This window comes from Giraffa tippelskirchi, chromosome 5 (genome assembly GCF_054371585.1).
Source record: "Giraffa tippelskirchi isolate mGirTip1 chromosome 5, T2T-mGirTip1v1.2.pri, whole genome shotgun sequence".
NCBI classification, from domain to species: domain Eukaryota; kingdom Metazoa; phylum Chordata; class Mammalia; order Artiodactyla; family Giraffidae; genus Giraffa; species Giraffa tippelskirchi.
The window spans coordinates 163,899,783-163,919,820 of record NC_137279.1 but is presented as its reverse complement, the minus strand read 5'-3'; the positions used below and the strand labels follow the sequence as shown (position 1 = coordinate 163,919,820).

At 43.5% G+C, this 20,038-nt stretch overlaps 1 protein-coding gene across 15 annotated transcripts in view; it reads right to left on the bottom strand.

Annotated features, from left to right (window-relative positions):
- The window catches only part of DAB1 (DAB adaptor protein 1), a 452,572-nt gene that overhangs the window by 55,492 nt on the left and 377,042 nt on the right, over window positions 1-20,038 (bottom strand). For 11 of the 15 annotated variants that reach the window (XM_081486752.1, XM_081486754.1, XM_081486745.1 and 8 more), the window contains exons 5-7: window positions 18,959-19,090; window positions 18,214-18,333; window positions 9,030-9,089 (exon numbers count right to left, since the gene is read on the bottom strand). In XM_081486752.1, the coding sequence (XP_081342878.1) occupies window positions 9,030-9,089; window positions 18,214-18,333; window positions 18,959-19,090 (312 nt within the window). Of the gene's footprint in view, window positions 1-9,029; window positions 9,090-16,076; window positions 16,143-17,715; window positions 17,755-18,213; window positions 18,334-18,958; window positions 19,091-20,038 lie in introns of all 15 variants that reach the window. The other 4 variants (XM_081486743.1, XM_081486741.1, XM_081486742.1 and 1 more) reach the window with 2 other exon arrangements.

Sequence of the window (20,038 nt, the reverse complement as noted above, 5' to 3'; positions counted from 1 at the left end):
GGTGTTGGAGAAGACTCTTGAGAGTCCCTTGGACTTCAAGGAGATTCAACCAGTGCATCCTAAAGGAGATCAGTCCTGGGTGTTCATTGGAAGGACTGATGCTGAAGCTGAAACTCCGATACTTTGGCCACCTGATGCGAAGAGCTGACTCATTTGAAAAGACCCTGATGCTGGGAAAGATTGAGGGCAGGAGGAGAAGGGGACGATAGAGGATGAGATGGTTGGATGGCATCACCGACTTAATGAACATGAGTTTGGGTGAACTCCAGGAGTTGGTGATGGACAGGGAGGCCTGGTGTGCTGCAGTTCATGGGGTCACAAAGAGTCAGACATGACTGAACAACTTAACTGAAGGGAAAACTCCCTCAGGCAAAATTTACTGCCCCTCCACTGCCCCCAGGGCATCTTGTACACAGCCTCTTACACCCTTGATTATATTGATTGGGTTTACTTTTATATGTTTATCTTCTTTTTGAAACCTTTAACTTTCTTAAGCAGCTGGTCTTATTCATCTTTATATCTCTATGGAATAGAACACTGTATGGCAGGTAGGAGATTCTTAGTAACCATTTGCCAAATGGATGAATGAATGAATAGGATGAATAGAAAAGAATGAAATGAAGTAGAATGAAATAGAAATAGAATGAAATGAATAGAACTTGTAAGGGAACTCCAAAGAGAGAAGGGTTTTGTAGCAATCAGAGGTCTGGGATTACAAAAGTAATGAAGGTCTGTCACTGCAGGTATGTGAGCTGAAGCCCAAGAGTCAGGAATGCTTATTTGCACTTATCACAAGCCTTGGGAGATTTTTGCTTTGGTGGGCAGGTTAAACAAGACAGCATCTTTTAATATTCCTATTAACTTTAAGATTCTAGAAATTTAGGATTCTATCCCAGGAAAAAGTTTATGTACAGCTAAAAGAAAGTCCACTCAAGAAACATCAGAAGAGGCAAGTTTCTCTTTCATTTGTGAGAATATGCAGATTCAGATTTCCTTTTCTCACTTTGAGATGATCTCACCTCTTGTGACACCTGTGTTCACTGTGTTGTGATCATTATAATTTCTCTACCACATGGTGCTTAATCAGGAAGTGAAACTGACAAATGCTCCTACTAGACTTAATCCAATTATACAACATCTTGATTCAGATTTCAAACTAAAGGAAAAACCAACTGCTAAATTGTGAATGAAAATTTATTTGCCATGAATGATGGGGACTGGGGGTACAGGAAACGATTGTTCAGAGAACTCTTGCAATTCTTCCCATGAATGGATTGCCTCTTTCTACATTTGCAGCAGCAAAATGGAAATGAATCCAGGGCAAGGAAAGCCATCCAGAGGCTGACTGCTGGGGGACAGGGGTCTCATAGAAAAACATCAAGGAGTTTGGAGTGCAGGAGGCAGGGGCAGTAAAACAAGCAGGTTTCTGAGTTTCAGAGGTAGGCTGCTTTTATTAAGATTTGTTCTCTGGGATTCAAAAATATCTTTTCAACAGCAGGATGAGGAAAGCAGTGGTGCCAGGCAGAGTGAGGGTCTAAAGAAGGAGAGAGGTGTTCACAGTCAGACACAGAGCCTCAGGCCTCCTGAGCTCCGAGTGTTTATAAAAACTCAAAAGCAATGAGTAATTAGAGCTGGAACGGAGTTTCAGGTACTGATTCTGATCAGTTGAGGGTTAGGAGATGGAGGACTTTGCATTTTCTGGAAACCTAATGGCAGCATTATTTTGGTGGAATTGTGTGGGTACCTGAGTTAGAACAACACAGGGTTCAAATTCTGGCTTTGTGAGTTTTGTGACCTCTTAAAATCTCAGGTTCCTTGTATGTAGATGACACCTAACTAGCAGGTTTGTTGTTACTGAAGGTGATCAGCCGAGACCAGAGCCTAGGCTGTCTGGGGCAGAGATGCTCAGTGGGGTCTTTCTACTTTTCCCACAGCTATGTTGGCCCTAGATCTGGTACATATGGTTACTGTCCTGGTATCATAAAAGAAACCGAATGGAACCCTGAACTTCAAATCTGATCCTTGGGATGTTTATCAGTTTCATCCAGCCTGATAAACTGGATACAGGATACAGACCAGTCTAGAGCCTTGATTTCAAGTTTTGTAGGAGGAAATTAAGAACAGATTTCTAAGCACCTACTCTGGGCCAATTCTTGCTCAGTGAGGTGATCTGATTATAATACTTGGTAAACTTCTTATCCAGAGCACTAACTTCACTGGGCAAAGCCACAACTTATTGATGGGCATTTCAGAGTAGACGTCTGAAGACAGGATGCTAATAATGAATCCAGATGATAATAATGAAGACAGGAAGGGGCCCTCTGGGGTACATGGCTTGGCAGCTGAGCTATTTGGGAGCAAGATGATAAGTATTAATACATGAAGGCAAATGGAATGCCAGAGGAGATAAGAGAATTTGAAGTCTAGCACTGTAGTCACCTTTACAATATAAGGATTCCTTATAGAACCACTATGTGCTGCTTGAACACTCCTAGCGCCAGAGAACTCACTACTTTGAGAGGCTGTCATTTCTGAAAATCAGCTCAGATGGTCTTCAATTTCTTTCTTATATTGAGAGCAGTTTTGACCTCTCTTGTCATTAAACATGGACCATTCTCTTAATCAGGTCAGAGTGTTGGTCGCTCAATCGTGTCCAGCATTTTGTGACTCCATAGACTGTAGCCTGCCAGGCTCCTCTATCCACGGAATTCTCCAGTTAAGAATACTGGAGTGGTATGGCAAAACAAATACAATATTGTAAAGTTAAAAAATAGAAAATAAACTAAAAAAAAAAAAAAAAACAGGCTTCAAGGCCATTTGTCCATATATATTCTGACAAAACTTAGTATCAAGCAAAAACACCCAAAATAAAGGTCTTCAAATTAAAAAAAAAAAAAAAAAAAAAGAATACTGGAGTGGGTGGCCATTCCCTTTTCCAGGGGATCTTCCCAACCCAGGGATTCAACCTGGGTCTCCCACATTCCAGGCAGAGTTTTTACTATCTGAGCCACCTGGGAAGACCCTCTCTTAATCATAGAACAGCACATAAAATCAGTAGAGGTAACGAATATATACCATCCTTCAATCTTTACTTCCTCAGCATCTCATAAAAGTGACCCCTGAGTATCACAAAAAATGTTTCATGTTGATGTGTGAGTCTCATGAAAGCCCTGAAGTGTTACTAGTAGATGGTCATCCTTTTCACTTTGCAGCCCAAGAAAAGGAGTCTCAGAAAGTCAGAGACTGACAAAGGGAAGAGAGAATCTCAAGGAGGTCTTATCATTCCTTTCAATTTCTGAATCCATGTTACACCAAAAGGAAATTAATGTCGAGACCAAAGCATCCATTTGACAACCTATGTCCTTCCTATTTACCACTACGCCAAACTTCCCATAATTTCTTTTGAAGGTCAAAAAAAGTTCAGCTAGTAATCACTGACTCGTTATTACTAATAATTAGAAAGTCTTTTATGTCTAATACAACTACATAAAAAGCTTTTAAACTGGGCAATTATAAGGTGAAGGATAAAAGATCTTATTCAGCTGTAAGAATATTATATGAGGGGGTGAGCGTAGGGGAGAAGAAGAATGTGGAGTATTTCCTGTCGTTGAAACTGTTGACCTTCACAGAGAATCTCAACCAAGTTCAGCGCTGTGGGGCATAAAAGGGTCTGGAATGGGCCCTTCAGCAGCCTGTGAATGCCTCGCTGTGAAACTAGACCATGTCCAAAGGCTAACAGAGTGCAAAAGGCACTAAATAATGGATGCAGACACTTTCCTTCCCACTTAGGAATGTACATTTTTGACATCCCCAAAGAGGCCAGGGTGTTTGTCTAAAGAACATGACAGCATCATCAGCTGGCAGAAAGGGAGACTACCTGTCTAGCCCACCTCTTTGAGAAGGAAACTGATGAGAAACTGATGAGAAATTAACCAGGTCTGAATGTTGCTACTTATAGGCAGTTTGGACTCAGGAACCAGGACCCCAGTGATTTACCCAGAGGTGTTTCCCTGTAGCTTTTGCCTGTTCAGATCCTGCTCATCCTTCTGGGCTTTGCCCAAGTTGCACCTTCTTTCCTGAAACCTTCCTAACTCTCTAGTCATCTAACATTTCCTGGCAGCAAGCATTTATGCCACCAGGTTTCAGAGACCTTGACATAGAAACAGACCCCCTGTTTAAGATACAGAGGAAATCAGACCATGTGCAAAGCTGCCGACTTCCTTGACCAGGAATGTGTATTTCTAGGAGTGAGTGGGATTAATCCTTATCTGGGCTCAGATTCCCAGGAAATGATAGAGGGAAGCAAAGCATGACCTCAAGAACAAATCTGCTGGAAGAAGGCGACATTATAGGTACAAAGTAAAGTAAGCAAACAAAAGCATCCTAATGTGTTATTTAAGAGAGCAGAACAGGAAAAGGGCCACTACAGCTGAGCATCCTAAGTTTATGGGACAAGGAGGGTGTTCAACCAGGACAGGGATGAGCAAACGTGAAAGTGGAAGTGTTAGTCACTTGTTGTGTCTGACTCTTTGCAACCCCATGGACTGTAGACCATAAGGCTCTTCTGTCCATGGGATTTTCCAGGCAATACTGGAGTGGGTGGCCATTTCCTACTCCAAAGGATCTTCCAGATCCAGGGATTGAACCCCAGGCTCCTGCATTTCAGGCAGATTCTTTACCATCTGAGCCACCAGAGAAGGTGAATGTGAGGGAGTAAAAACACAGAATTGGCTTTCTGTCTGAACCTGCATGCAAGTGTGCATGCTAAGTCACTTCAGTCCTGTCCAATTATTTGTGACCCTATGGACTGCCAGGGTCTTCTGGCCATGGGATTCTCTAGGCAAAAATAACTAGAGCAGTTGCTATGCCCTTCTCCAGGGGATTTTCCCAACCCGAGAGACTGAACCAGCATCTCTTACATCTCCTGCACCGGCAGGCAGGTTCTTTACCACTAGTGCCACCTGGGAACAATGTAACAAATACAATGAATTCTGACTTCTGCTGCCCTAAACCTCTGAAATCCCCAATATGTCAAATTTGCCACTTACTGAGTATCTCTCTGACCATGAAAGAGTGATGATGAGCCACCGACTGAGGCTTTAGAACAGAGGTTCTAGAGCTGAGATCAAGGGATCTCGTTGGCTTCAAGACCTACAAAAACTTACACGTGGACATGGGTTTCTTTCTGGGGAACGAGTCTACTAGCAAAATTTCAAGGAGAACAGAAATCCCAAAGAAAGTTTCTTTATGGATAGTGATCTTTTTTTTTTTTTTGGTTGGATAGTGATGATTAAAAGTAATTCTAGTCCTCCAGGAGTTCACAGAAAAGAAAGGGAAACAGACAGCATAATAACAGTTCACAGCTACTGAATCCTCACTGTGCACCAAGTCCTGTGCCCTTTCACATATTTAAGCTCATTTAGTCGCTAGCAAAAACTCTAAGGTAGGTGCTATCATTAACCCCAAAGTCAGGCTTTTAAGGAACCCAAGGTCCAATGGCTCAGTGGATACATTAAGAGAAAATAATCCTTTATGATCATCACAAAGAGAAGGACAGAGGTATCCCAGAGAAGCTGATTACTCTGGGGCAAGGAAGGCTTCCTGGTGGAGGTGGGCTGTCACTTAGAATACTCGGCAATCCTCAGCTCTGTGAGAACTGTTGGCTGGAGCACTGCTTGTTTCAGCAACAGGTGGAAATGTTCTCATCTAATCGACACCATGTCTGCTATTAAAGGTTTTACATAAATCTTTCCTTTGAGCTGCTAAACAAAGCTACAAGAAAGACATTACTTTCTTTGTACAGATGACATTGAGGCTTAGAGATGCAAAAAGCTACTCAAGGACCCTTAACAGGTGGCCGGATGAGAGCCATACCCAGATCTGATTCTGAAGATCAGGTGGTTGTATATTTCTGGGCTGGTTGGTGGTTTTCCTCAACGACAGCCCCAAGCTGAGTCCTTTATTAGGACTCTGTGCAGATCTGTCCCAAGGAAGAAGAAACCAGGTGGTCCCCAGATTAACAGAACACCGGGCAGTCTCCCTGTGGGAAATTGTAGGAGCCTCTAGATTCCCTTGGAAGATGCCTGGTTGTCTTTGGTTTGTGTTTCTGGGTAAGGAGCAGGTGGTGAAGGTGTTAACAGCAACAGTATGGCAGGGATTCTCAGAGCATAGATGTATCCTGGGGAAAGGCACTTGGAAGAGAAGAGGGGCTTTGGGGGGAAGCCTGGAGCAGGGGAAGATGTCAGAGCAAGGGGGACACAGGGTACATAAGACACCTCTGGGAGGTTTAGGCAAGTGGGAACAATTTTCCAATACACAGACTATTTTATCCTCAAAGTCATCTTGCAAGTTAGTATCAGCAACTCTTTTTGGAAGAGTTCTCATAACACTGCGTTCTCATAACACTGTGCCTCAGAGGCAAGGAGATCTATCAAAAGCCTTACAGGCAGTAAGGATAGACAGGAGTTGAGATTCCAGGTGCATCCATCTGCCTCTAACTTTAGACTATGCGTTCCACTTTCTCCCTCTCTCAGATTTTTAGAAATACTGAGACGGTTCATGGAAAAGCCATTATCACCATCAGATGCTTCTGAGAGTCTGATAACAATGGGTTGGAAGCCATTGTGGGGCATTCAGGCAACCCTGACATTTTCTAAGCAAAACCTTAGCATACATTCTCAATGACTATTTTGAATCAGAGAAACAGGAAATTCCCATTAAAAAATAGCAAGAATTTTCATAAATCCCTTCTACAAGGAAGAAGCATTCTTATATTTATTAACTATCCCTAGAGCAGCTGTGTTGTGTCTGGCTGCTATGAACCAGGCCCTGGGCTTGCTTCTGGTAACACAAGGACATCAGGAAGCTCCCAGAAGCTCCCGAGGAAGAAGGATTCCAACACTGTGTAGTCTACTCCTGGAGGACTGACACGTGTGGAGGCACAGATGCGGGGGCAATGTGCTGACGCTGCTGGGAGAATTAAGAAAGACTCCCCCAGACACAAGGCAGGATGTTGGGGGAGGGCTCCAGGGAGGGTGGGGGTGGGTATGACTGCTACAGGAAACTGTGGAGTCCAGTGGAGCTGGACCAGGATGAGGCAGGTCAAAGATACAGCAGAGGCTGGGACCTGAGTGCCGTGTATGTCAGGTTGAGAAGTCTGGATTTTCTTTTTCTTTTTTTGGAGCTACTAAGCATGGAGGTGGTGTGGCCAGACTGGTTAATAAATTCACAAAAACCAAGGCAGCAAATGGAGCATGTTTCCTCACGTATCTAAGCCTGTTAGGGGCAAGTAAGGCAATTTAGGCAAAAATTGAATTGGAGGGAGCTGTGCGATAGGGACTGGACCAAATTGAAACACGAAGAGCAGACCAGTGTCTTGGTGACAAGCAGGCTTGATTAGACGCAAAAGCCTCTGAGAGAAAAACTGCTTTTTCCGAGTGGCACTCCACTGATGCCTTCTACTCTGTTTCTACACTTGGTGTTTCTAAAGGGGCTGATGTTCAGATATGCCTTCTTACTAAAACTAACATACACTGAGTTTTGGAAGCTGTATTTAGGTAGGATAGGATGGTTCCAAGATACTGGCAGAGTGGGTAGAGAAATGGACATGAATCAGAAAGAAAGTTCACTAGGAAAAAGGGGAGTGGAGCCAGGGGAGGATAAGAAGGGACCAGAAAGACTTCTGATTGGAGGAATCCAGAAAGGGTTTGGCAAGGGTATCAAAGGCTTGCCCTTCTGGCCATTCAATGTCTGAATCCCCGTCTCCCCACCTCCATCTCATCATCTTTCTGACAGGTGGTCTTCAAGGCTCTGCTTTTACAGCTCCAGCGATGGGGAGCTTACTCTCTGAGATGCCAGAGCTCCACGCCTGAGCAGTTCGATCACCCTTAGTTGGGAGTCAGAACTGGCTTTCTTGTAGTGCCACCCCCTTGTCTCAGTTCCAAGAGTTGGCAGATACAGAACAGTATAATCCCTCTTCCATTTAATGGCCCTAGGGATGCCCGCCTCCATAGTCATGGTTTCATTTCTCCAGGCCAAAGGTTTTCAGGTCCTTTTGCTACTCGTTCACCAAATCGGGTTTCAAACCCCATCATTAATCTTATCTTGAAACAGACAGGATTGTCTCTATGTCTCTCATGGTGTGGGGTCCAGGACTGATAACAGTGTTCTAGATAAGGTCATTTAGCCTCAACACAGCTCTGTTTGGACCAGAGCTGGGTTCTTGAGGGTCAGTATGACTTCAAAACCGCTGCTCCTTCCACCCATGGTTGAATGAGGTCAACAGAGACTAAACATCCCAGTTCTTTTTACACAAGCTGAGGCAGGCTCACAGGTCCCCCCACTCAAAGCCTGCACTGGCTCCCCAGGGCTGCCTGGGTAAGGTAGAGGGTGTCTTCTGAGTGCAACTGAAGGTCTCAAACACGGTTCTGAGCCTAGCAGTGATACACAACTGAGCATTTTCCTTTGTATCTCAGATTTCCAGGAGTCCCCCTAGTAGATGGGGTCCAGGTACAGCGGGCCCCCTGGGTTCTCTGCAAGCCTACAACACATGGCCTTTTCTATAGTGTGCTGATCACTGACTGGACGCATAACACACTCCAAAGGCTTTGGCCAGCCCTTGTTCTGTCTCCCTGAAGCTTCTTGACCACTTTCAAATTGAGTGTACAACTCTCTTCCCAGAACCAAGAACTGCCCCTGCTTGACCAGGCATCATGGAGTCTTTGGCTGAAGCCGTTTTCCATAAAATACCTGAGACTCTGACTCCCTTGGACATAGGAATTTTCATGATTCAGCAGATTACCACTCAGGGAGCCAGACCTTCATGCAGACTTAGCCCCATCATTTCCAACTCTAACTCCCTACCGCTGACCCACTGAGGAGTCCCCAGCACGCCATCCCCAGCAAAGCCATATAGGTGGTGATCCGTATCCATAAGAGCAGATTGTGGACTCCCTTCCTCGGATTGCAGACCAAGCCTCGGTATAAAGCCAGGTTGTGGGGACCCAGCAGAAGAGAGGAGATATACTTACACTTACAGGTTGACTTTTTGGCACGTCATAAACACCTTCCTTCTTTTGGCTGGTGGGAACCTACGAAAAAATCAAATTCAACACAGTCAAAACACTCCGGTACTCTGCTTTTGAAGAACAAAGCAACCAGGCTTTCCTTCCACTGGCTAAGTGTGTGTGAACTCAGCCCCTGAGGCCCGAGGGGCCAACTTCCAGCAGAAGGAGCTGCTGATATCATGCAAGTGTCAGGCCAGGCTCCTTCTCTCAGGCAAACTGGAGGAGGAGAGGGGGTGTGAATCATTCCACAAAGGTTTGCAGGATGTCTCTGCCACTGGACTCCTCACAGTACCACAGCAGAGGGAGCAAAAGGTAGAGACCTCAGAGATCATGTGGTGGAAAAAATCATCATCTCACCAAAGACCAAAACGATGCCAGGGAGGTGCTAGGAGTTGCCTAATGTCATTAGAAACAGTTTGCAGTTGAGCTTGAAGTACTCCATGCTGATTTGAGATCCAGGTTATTTAAAATACCACAAATATCAAGGTCCTATGACAAAATACAGCTTCTGTTTGGATCACGCACACACTATCTGATAATCACCAAAGGTTTTTCTTTAAGAAAAGGGTCCATCCACGGCAGGAAATGCGTGCGACTAGAATCCAAAAACTCTCTGATGGTTTTCTAACACTTCTCTGTAACTTATTTCCTCCCTCTCTTCTCTTCCTCATCCATCTGGCCTTACTGGGCCACATGATAACTGTCAAGCCCTAAGCAAGTCACTTAGCTCCTCTGATTCTCACTGAAATGGGAACTTCAGCTCTGCTTCTTGCTTAGGTTATACATCAAAGAGAAAAGAGAGTAAATAATAAAAGTCTATTTAGTACCATCACACTATAAAGTGTTAGAATGATAATGTCTTTTGCCATTGATATATTATGTAAATATGTACCCAAATACACATAAATAACAATGCACTTGTGGAATACTCTTCCAATGAGTCTATCAGGGGCCTTGCTCTGAAACATTCCAGTTTCTCTCACTAGTTCATCCTCAGCAACTAGCAAAGCTTAACTCAAACCCTCCTTGGGAGAGATCAGCCAGTAGTGGTTTTCTGTCTGATAACTGGTCTCTCTTTGATCAGACAGGGAGCCCCTTAAAAGTAGGCATGGCACATAAGAGCCAGTAGTCATTCAGTAGGTGTCTGCTACGTAAGTGTATCATCGAGGATTGTGGAGAATAGTTAAGAAAAAGTATCTTTTAAGCTTGGACCAGCTTAGAGAAGAATTTGAGCTTATTCCTTGAGTCCCCTTGCCATTTTCACTCTCACTTACCTTAAAATCTTTATACTAACCCTGAGAAGTTGGTATTAAAATCCCCAATTTAAGTAGTAGAGAGTGAGGCTCAGAGATGTTAGGGGACTTTGCCCATAGTTTCATAGCTAGTAAGTGATCAGAGTCAAAGGTAGCTCATTCTGGCCATGGAACAAGACATTTATCACTAATGGTGTAAGCTAACACTGCCAGAGCATTTTCTATGTGCCAGGCGTTACTCTAAACATTTACGTTCACATACATCCTCATTTAATCTCTGTGAGCGGGAAGCCAGGAGCACCAGCCTCCACAGTCTGCCTTGAACTACTGCATCATACAGACAGCTGCAGCTCCCTCCTGTTCCCACCATTCCCACAGTAGATTTGGGTGGTTCTTGTCCTCTGACATCTATTCTAGACTCCTGGAAGCTCGTGCACATTATTGCAAAACAACAGGACTCTAAGTGAGCATGGCTGTGCAGAAGATGCACTTTCAGAGTTACTCCTGCAAACTTTAGTTTGCAGGCAGCCCATGAAGAATGTAATTTCTTTGCTCCTGATAAGTAAGCTCCCTCCAAAAGGAACCCTCTAAGAATGCCTACAGAGTGCTTGTTAACGAGGGCCAATAAATTACCAGCCCTCACTTTTATTTTTACTAGCAGCTCACCCTTGCCTGAGCAAAACGAACAGTGCTTTTCTGTTCCCTGCAATTCACTGCTCACTATGGGCACTTAGTAAGTTGAACCGCAGCTGACTCTCAATTATGCCTGCAAATGGAGGAGAAGCAGTAGGATGGAGAAACCCAAACTGTGCATAATTGAAAAAGCTTTTCTGCTCGGCTGTCCCATGGGTGAGATAGCAACCTGCCTGTTTGTCTTTTAAGAATTATTTCAGCTAAGACATCATGCTGGGAGCGCCACCAGAGTATTGGTGGAGCATTCCTCTGTACTCCTAACATCTGGTGCATTCTTTCATTAAGAAATAAAAGTTACCAAGAACCTATTAAGTGTCGCGCACTGTGATTTCCTAGGACAGTGTGGTGAACAAGATGAACGTGGCCCCTGACTTATCAGTGCTTCTTGTCTCACTGGGGGAGATGGAAAAGCCATCAGGCTACTGAAGGAAGGTGTAAAAGAAGCTTTATCTTACAAAGTAGTTGTCAAACCACACTGAAGCTTCCCGGTCACTCTGAATTCTGACTGATCTATAAGCCTGCTGAGGGCTCAGTAGATATTTTATTACCTTTGTTTCCCCATCTGTAAATACTGGTTAAACAAGAAACTTCTAAGCATCACACATATACCACATATGTGCTAAAGACAGAAAACCAGCAGAAACACTAAAAGGATGAAGGCCAGACAGTGCTTTGGTCTTTGCTCTCATCTTCCCCTAACTGGTATGTCCCATCTGTGGACCATTTCAGTAATATGATGTTGTATAGAGTGATAACAGTCCTGGACCAAAAGGAGGTGGAAGGTCTGGTTCCTAATCCTGGCTCTGCCACAGACTGTATGACCCTGGAGAAGTCCCTGTTCTCTGAACCTGTTTCTTCATCTGGTTGTCATGAGTATAGAAGGAGTTGCCTACAAACACCCTGAAGGTGGGGACCAGGCTATGAGTCACTATTACATCCCGATGCACCCAGAACAGGCTGGTGCTCCATACGTAACTATTTATTGAATGAATAAATGAAAAAGGACCATCCATACAGAAGACACTTTCAGTGCAACGATACATTAATAGGGTGGAGGGGCAGGTTGACGGCTGGGTGACATAGGATTAGAGACATGTCGTTTTAAAATAACAATGTGTAACAAATCTTGGGTAATTAAAAATGATTTTCGAATGAACAAACTTGGAGAATGTGCCCTTGGCAAGCTGCGATCTCGCTGATGCTGGAAGCTGGCTGAAGTCTGGAGGAACACTAGGTTTTAAAATCAGAGGCTCTGGCCTTGGGCCCATCACTTAAGTATGAAGGACTTAAATTTCTTACATTTAAAATGGTAGTTATTACAACTGTTCTCATCTCACTGAGTTGTTGGAAGGGTCAGAATTAAGTGATGGGTAAAAACGCTTTGTACTGTGGCGTTCTGTGTTGTTTTCAAAAAGACAACTAATAATTTTTTCTGAGGCATGCAAATAGAAAGACAATTATTATTATTATTAATCCAGTTTGGAAAATGAGACTACTGATCCTCAAAGAGAGGTGACATTTACTCAAGGGTCTTTCCCTCCCTTGTGTTGGAGTTATAAATAGTTGTCAAGTGAGGCTGCAGCTTCCTGCTGGGCTCTCTGACAAGATAAGGTGAGCAAGTCATGTTCTACTTCACTTAATACATCATCATAAGACGTCTCAAGCAGCATCTGATATTGATGGCATTGAGAAGTGAAAGGAACTAACATTTACACAAAACCTACTATGTACCAAGTGTTGTCCTGGTTGCTTTACATCTTCATACCACTTCTAGAAGCAGAGACTATAGTATCTATATTCTGTAGCCCAGGAAATTGAGACACAAAAGTTAGGTACTTCACCTGAAAACCTTAGGCCCTCATTCCAGAAAACAGAGGATAAATAAAATAAAATAAAATCTGAGGCTACGTTGACCAAGCTGACGTATAAGAAATATTGAAGTCTACTCAAGAAGAATAAATATAGGCCTTACAAATACTTGTAGGCCCTAAAAAAATGTTGAGGCTTCCAACAACAGCTCCCTAAAAGCACAGCCTATCTTCAGACCCAAGAGCTTATTTCTAGTTAAGCAAAATGAGGCCCAGTGGACTGGCAAGACAAGAGAGAAAGATGACCAGAGGCCCTTCCAACAGAGAGCAATAAAACAGTCATTCCCTTAAATGGTACTTCCTATTAATTATGGACAGAGCAGAAGATCCTGGATGTCAGAACTGTTAACACAAGGGTGACTTTTAGATACTGACTTGAAACCTACATACAATCTATACTTGTAAAACTTATCATCAAGGATATTCTGAACTGAAAAGAGCCCTTGGATTTATTTATTTATGTAAAGAAGTCAGCGAGTGGGAGGTTCTACCTCTTGCTAGCTCTGTAAGCCTGGGCAGCACACATTATGTCTGTGACACTCTCTTTCCTCATCTGTAAAGTGGGAAATATGACTCGAGCCACTTGGGATAACTATGAGACATAAGAAGATACTGTATGTAAGCCCCCATTCACAGAGACCTTGCTTGAGAAATGTTACCAAAACGACATATACATACATACACATACACGCACGCACGCACAGCACTTCTAAGTCTTATTTCTCTGTAAAGCAAGGTAGCATGCTTCTCTAACAGTCCTGTGCTGAGGCATCAGTTGAAAAGAACAGAAAAGGCCCATGCTGGGGAGAAACTTCCATCTTATTTGCTCATTTTATAGATAAGTAAACTGAGGCCCAGAGAAGGAAAGGGATTGACAAGGTGGCTTAATGGCTGTGGATGCAGTGTGTGATCTGGGATGAAGCCTCTTCTTTACAGTCTCCTTGTGATCTTGTTTCATTCTCATGCCTACATGTGATTGAGGGAGAACTTATTCTCCTACTTTATCACTGGGGAAACTGAGTCTCAGAGAGGGCAAGTGCCTTGCTCGCTACCCCTTAGCCAAAGGTAGGTAGTGACAGAGTCAGAACTATACCCCAGTTCCCTGCTTCCCAAAGCCAGTTCTTCCTAGTACACTAGACTGCCCCCCAGAGACCCCGACAGGGCACAAAAGAAGCCCTGCCAACTACAGATAAATCTGAATTCAAGAACCTCTTGTATTGAAAAGTCTAATTTTATTTGAAAAGGTTCTCTCTCTCCATCAGATGACTGGTTAGTGGTTCCTCTGGCGTCACACTGTAACTGAGCAGGACCCTATGGGGCCTTCCCGGAACAGGCTCCTGCCTCATATCTTCTGGAAGTACCTAGATAATAGGATCTGATGCACATTTCCTGAGCTGTTCTGCAGATGCTGAAACCCCCAACAAACTGAAGAAATTAACTACTTGATGCCCATGTGCATGCAGCGCCCAGACCTACTGATGCCTAAGGAACGATACTGTGACAGCATCCTGTTACCAAATGATTAACCAGAGAGTTGTGCACAAGCTGATCACATACCCCGCAACTCCCTTCCCTCACCTGACCTTTAAAATGCGTTCCTGAAACCCACTGGGAGTTCGGGGGTTTTGAGTACTAGCAGCCCTAGGCTCCTTGCTTGGCGCCCTGCAATAAACTCTGCTCTTTCCTTCACCACAACCTGGTGTCAGCAGATTTGTCTGTGGACCCAAGTTTGGTTCAGTAACAATACTGAGACACTGCAATGCTGGGCTTTAAAATTTGACACTGAGGACAGATACACAACTTTTCTGTTTAAAGACAGAAACTTTGTAAGCGATGATTTTAGACAAATTCTCAAACAGCAAGCTCACACTTGAACCCAGATGGAACCAGTGGATAGAAATAGATTATTACCCCCTAGGGCTGGTTAAACCGAGGTGCTGGTAGAACTAACATACTTTGGTCATTTAGAATTCAGTGCATTTGATGAAAACTGAAAATATGTTTTACTTTTATTACACAAGTAATGCATGCCCAAGGCAGAATAACAGACCACACAACTGAGTAAATTAAGAAAATTAAAATCACTTATTTAAATACATTAAAATTGTTCCTGCTTCCATAATGTTTATATTTCAAATCAGGGCTTAAATTCTAATTGATGAAAAACTGGAGGTCTTCATATTTGTTTGATGTGTGGCTGTGCTGTAATTACACAGCCTCTTTGGTGGAAAAGCACAGGGGAAGCAGCATGGGTTTGGTCCCAGCTCTTAACAGCTGTACAGCCTTGAGGAAGCTACTCAACCTCTCAGAGCCTCAGTCTTCCCTTGAAAAATTGGAATTAAAATACCTACTTTACTGCATATTTAGGAGAATTTACGAGTTTAAAAGTGTACAGCAGACTTGCGGTTGCCAAGGGAGGGGGCTGGGTGGTAAGGACTGGGAGTTTGGGATTAACAGATGCAAACTGTTATCTATAGAATGGATAAACAGCAAGGTCCTACTGTATAATGCACAAGGAACTATGTTCAATATCCTGTGATAAACCAAAATAGAAAAGTATGAGAATGACGGCATAAACATGTATAAATGGATCATCATGCTGTACAGTAGAAATTAACACAACATTGTGGATCAATAATACTTTGGTAAAATAAATTAAAAAAAAAAACGTGTGTTTAGGCTTCTTCACATAAGCAGACATTTTTAAGAATATTAATTTACCTTCCCTTTAGAAAGGGTAAAACCTTTAGCTCGACTTTCTTTTATTCAGTTAATATTCCTAGTGTTGTCTCCAAACAGTATTTTTGAATTTGGGCTTCATTTTCAGTGGTGCAATTGACTTTTTAAAGAAATTCAACAGCACATTCTTTTGAGAAGTGAAGGACCCTCATATTCTGAACAACAACCCTCCAAAGGATTAATTTAGTAAAATGGAATGTTTGATTTCTGTGTCAACTGAAAATAGTTAAGATCCATTAAAAATTAAAATATTCTACCCAGTTGGCCATTAAACGTGTCAATGATCAAGCATGAAAACTACTGGTAAATGGCAGGGAACCAGGAGCCAATTTACACTGAGGTATTTGAACAAGCCCAGAATGACCAGCAGAGCAAGGTGGAGGCTGGGAGTGAGAAGGGAGCCCCTGGGGCCGTTCACTGGCGGCAGTGCGAAGGAAGGAGAGGAAAGTGATTTATACCTGATAAATGTTTTCTTCCGTTTCGGGATCACGGATTGGCTCGTGTCCAGCCTCAAACACAATGTACTATGACAGCAGCAGCCAGAGAGGAAAAGTTAAGGGGAAAATGAAAGAGGGAAAAAAAAAAGCATTTGGAATTCAGGATACAAATTGTAGTAAGCATTAAAGACACAGGCACAAGAGAAAACACCCTAAAGAGACATTACTGACATTCCACGTGGCCTGGCACATTCCTGCCTCTTCTAAGGAAGATTGCCATGGTCCGATGGTCAGCCTTTTAGTCAGCACTGCGTAGGCGCTGCAGACCTTTCTGGAGATATAACCCTTTCCTTCAGTGGCACTGATCTCAGCAGTGTCTGCCTGTGCGGGAACTGCTGTGTGGGGCTAATGTCTCCTCAGACCCCAACTTTGCCAAATCTGGGTTAGAGGGGTCTCTCCCCTTTGCTCCCTAAGGCCCGCAGATCTAAGCCAATTCTGATGTGCTCAGAAGCCCCAAACGCCTTCATCTCATACATATCACCTTACTTTACATTCTCAGTTTTAAATACTGAAGTCAAATTTTCCATATACATGTCTCAGACTCTAAAAGACTGGGCCATTTCAAAAAGGGCTATGTTTTTCACTCTCTGAGCCCATGAGCCAGGGGCTGAGCTCATACTACAGACAAATCCACACCCCTGGTATTCTAAAGCAAAGCTTGACATCAAATGCACCTTCGACTTTTGTTTACATCCATGTTAGATACTTCTTTTCTTTCAAATTATTCAGATTCTATTAATTTCTTATCCATATTATTTTCTTTTCATCATAGCAGTGGCAGCTTTCGTGTGAAACTATGCATTCCGTGAAACTACAGAATGCATGTGTGATACACATATATAGAACCCATGTGTGTCCCAGTTAGAAATGTACATTTCAGACTGTCTTTTATGTCCCATAAGTCAAATGTTTGGCTGCTCTCTCTCCTTGGGAATAAGCAGAGAATGGGAGAGGCCTCCTCTCTACTCTGCATCTGTTAAAACAGAGCATATACTTGAACCCAGGAGAAGCCATCTCTACCCACATTTAGGCTGCAACCTTGAAGAGAGTGCAGAGAAAGCTATGGGCAGGCATGTCTGTGGGATCTCCCTTCCCCCAACTCACAACAGCCCCTCTGGCATGAGCCAGGGAGTCAGGGGGCAGCCTGGACAATCAGGGGCCAGAGAGACCTCTCCCCACAGTCCTTTCCCCAGCTCACAAACCATCCTTTGGATGTGTGTTCAAATGTTGCCAAAATGTCAGTCCCCATCTCTGGTTCTTAACTCACTGAAGCCACCTCATTATTCAGTCTCTCTAATGAACTCAGAATATTCAAGGGACTCTTGTGAACATTCAGCTCTGGGATCAAACTTACACAGATTGCAGAGAAGGCTGAAGCAGGGGCAAGTAGGGAGAAGCCTATTTCTAAATCCCATGCTACTGATGCCGGCCAAACTTCTGTGAGTTTTTATGGAAATTTGCTCCTGGAGAGCTTGGCAGACCTCATCCTCAGAAATAATCTTGGTCCCTCTCCAGGCTCTGCAGCCAGTGGAGACAAAATGCCTATACCACAGGCCCAGGCCTTTCCTGACCTTCAACCCCAACTAGTTTCCAAAATTACCTGGTATACAGGATCTTCAACGTCCTCTTCCAGAATTGTCTACAGCAGAGTGAGGGAAGGGAGGATGAAAAGCAAAGGATATAAAGCGAGAGATGTGAGACTGTACTCAGAAATTACAGGACAGTGAAGAAACCAGCTCTGGGTAGGAGAGGCTGGTGGGTCATTATGGCAGAAAACTGGCAGAAAAAAAAAGAAAACCCTTGTAGCTGCCCCACCCCCACTGTTAACAAGAAGCAAATGCAATTGACTTTCCTTAGATCTCCTCCGCTGAAATCTTCCCCACTTTTAAGACTTCACTTTCTCTCATATGTCTAGAATCTCAGAGAATAGGGATCATTTCTAATGGCATGCTTTCGGTGCCTGTAATTTACACAGGAACCTTTCATCTTTGTTTATTTCTACTTGGCAGCAGGAGGAGAAGCCTTGACTGTCAGTTTTCACATCTGTTTATTTTAAGCCCCTGCTGTCTCTGGTACCAGGATAAATTCACAGGTGTACCTGATACACAGCTTGTTCGCACTGCTTATCCTTTTGTGCCTTTTTTTCCAATTCTTCTCTTTGCTTCAATTCATAAATAAGTTGAAAGAGATCTCTCAAGTCCAGAATAACAGGTTCAGCCTGGAGTAAAATGTGGTAAAGCACAAGAATAAGGGGATGGTTACTGAGCTGCAGCGACCAATTTTTGTGTTTGCTGGCTACAACCCGCAGCCCTTCCTTTTTCTATTAAACTGAAAGCATTCCATCTTTAATTAATTCTACCTTGTTATATTGGTTTAGCAAATTGCATCTAGGCTAAAGTTCATTTCTTCAACTAATTATATTTGCAAATTCATAATAATCATAAGCATAAAAGGCAATGCTTTTATTTATTAGTAATTTCGAATACAATAAAATTAGGGTAGGCCTTATGCAAAACAGCTATTTGTTTTCTCTTATTTTCTTTTTAAATGAGGCTAGCAACACAAGGAAACTTATTTGTATAGTGTGCCTCCATCCAGCTTAATCAGAAAGGAAAATAATTAGTCATTACGAAATATCCATTAGAAAAAGCAACAGCAACACAACTGGATGGGCGTGAGCCTGTTTCTTTGCTCTGAGGCTGTTTATCTTTTCTAGATGGGAAGCTGAGTGTCAGCATCGCTGAGTCACATGTCACAAAGGGCCCCCGAAGACCAATGATGTGATTGTGCTACCCCAGAAAAGGTACAAGGAAAAGCATCCTCCTTGGAAGGGGGTTACTCACCGCCTGGGCTGTTTTTATGGCCACAAATCTGTGATTCCCTTCCTTCCCGCAAACATATCCGAAGGCCCGGTGATCTGTGATGTCCTTTGCGATGTAGGAAATTTCGTGAACAGCATGATGATGCTGAAGGGCCTGTGAGAGACAAAAAGAAGAGCCTATTTCAGGGGACTTTCCCTCCGAGCTGTTGATCAATAAGAGATGTGTTTCCGCTATGTGTGAACAAGCCCAGAGGGCTTTGGAAAAGCTGTTTGGTCCAGATGGAAGGAAAAAAAGAGCTGTGCCTGCCCTTGAGAAATGGAGGCTTCCTTCCATGGTCTTGATGCTGTGACCAGAGAGATAAACAGGACTGTTCAGATGCTGAATGAGCATCTGTGATGGTGGCTCTTTCTTCTGCTTGCCGGGGCCAGTCAGCCTCACTCAGTGGTATAGGCTCCTTCTACGTCTTTCCTTATGACACAGCCAAGTCTAAGTTCTGCATTGATATTTAGTACACTCACATAACCAGGGCCTCTGCTTGTGCTGCTGGACAGTGTACACTGTACAATGACTGGGGGCACGCTTTGTATTCAGAGAACCACAGATGTGCATGGTTATGACAATTTCCCAACAGGTGGCGGCGATAAGACTGACTTGAGGATCAAACACCCTTCTTTGTTTTGTCCCAGGTCACCAACTGGGTTAGACCCACACCTCTAAGGTTTTGTGTGTATTGGTCCCCTTGTCTGCAAGACCTGTTTTTTTTACCCACCTGCCTGAATTCTATTCCTCTTGAAAAGGCTATTTGAAATCACACTACCTTGTAAAATACTCTGAACGTGCCCTTCCTTTACCTGCAGAGGAAATTTCTCCCTCTTCTGTGTTCCCCAGAACTTCAGTCTAGCGATACTGGAACTCCCAAAGGATTCCTCACACACAGCTCCCTGGGCTCCTGCTTTCAGAGATTTTCCTTCTCTGATACATTTTCCTAAAACCTGGTCTTCCTCACCTGACTCTGTCTTCATCTTTGTCATCCTAGTACCTAGTGCTGTGCCTGACCCATAGTTGTTGAACTAAATTGGGATTGCTGATCAGTAATTCAAA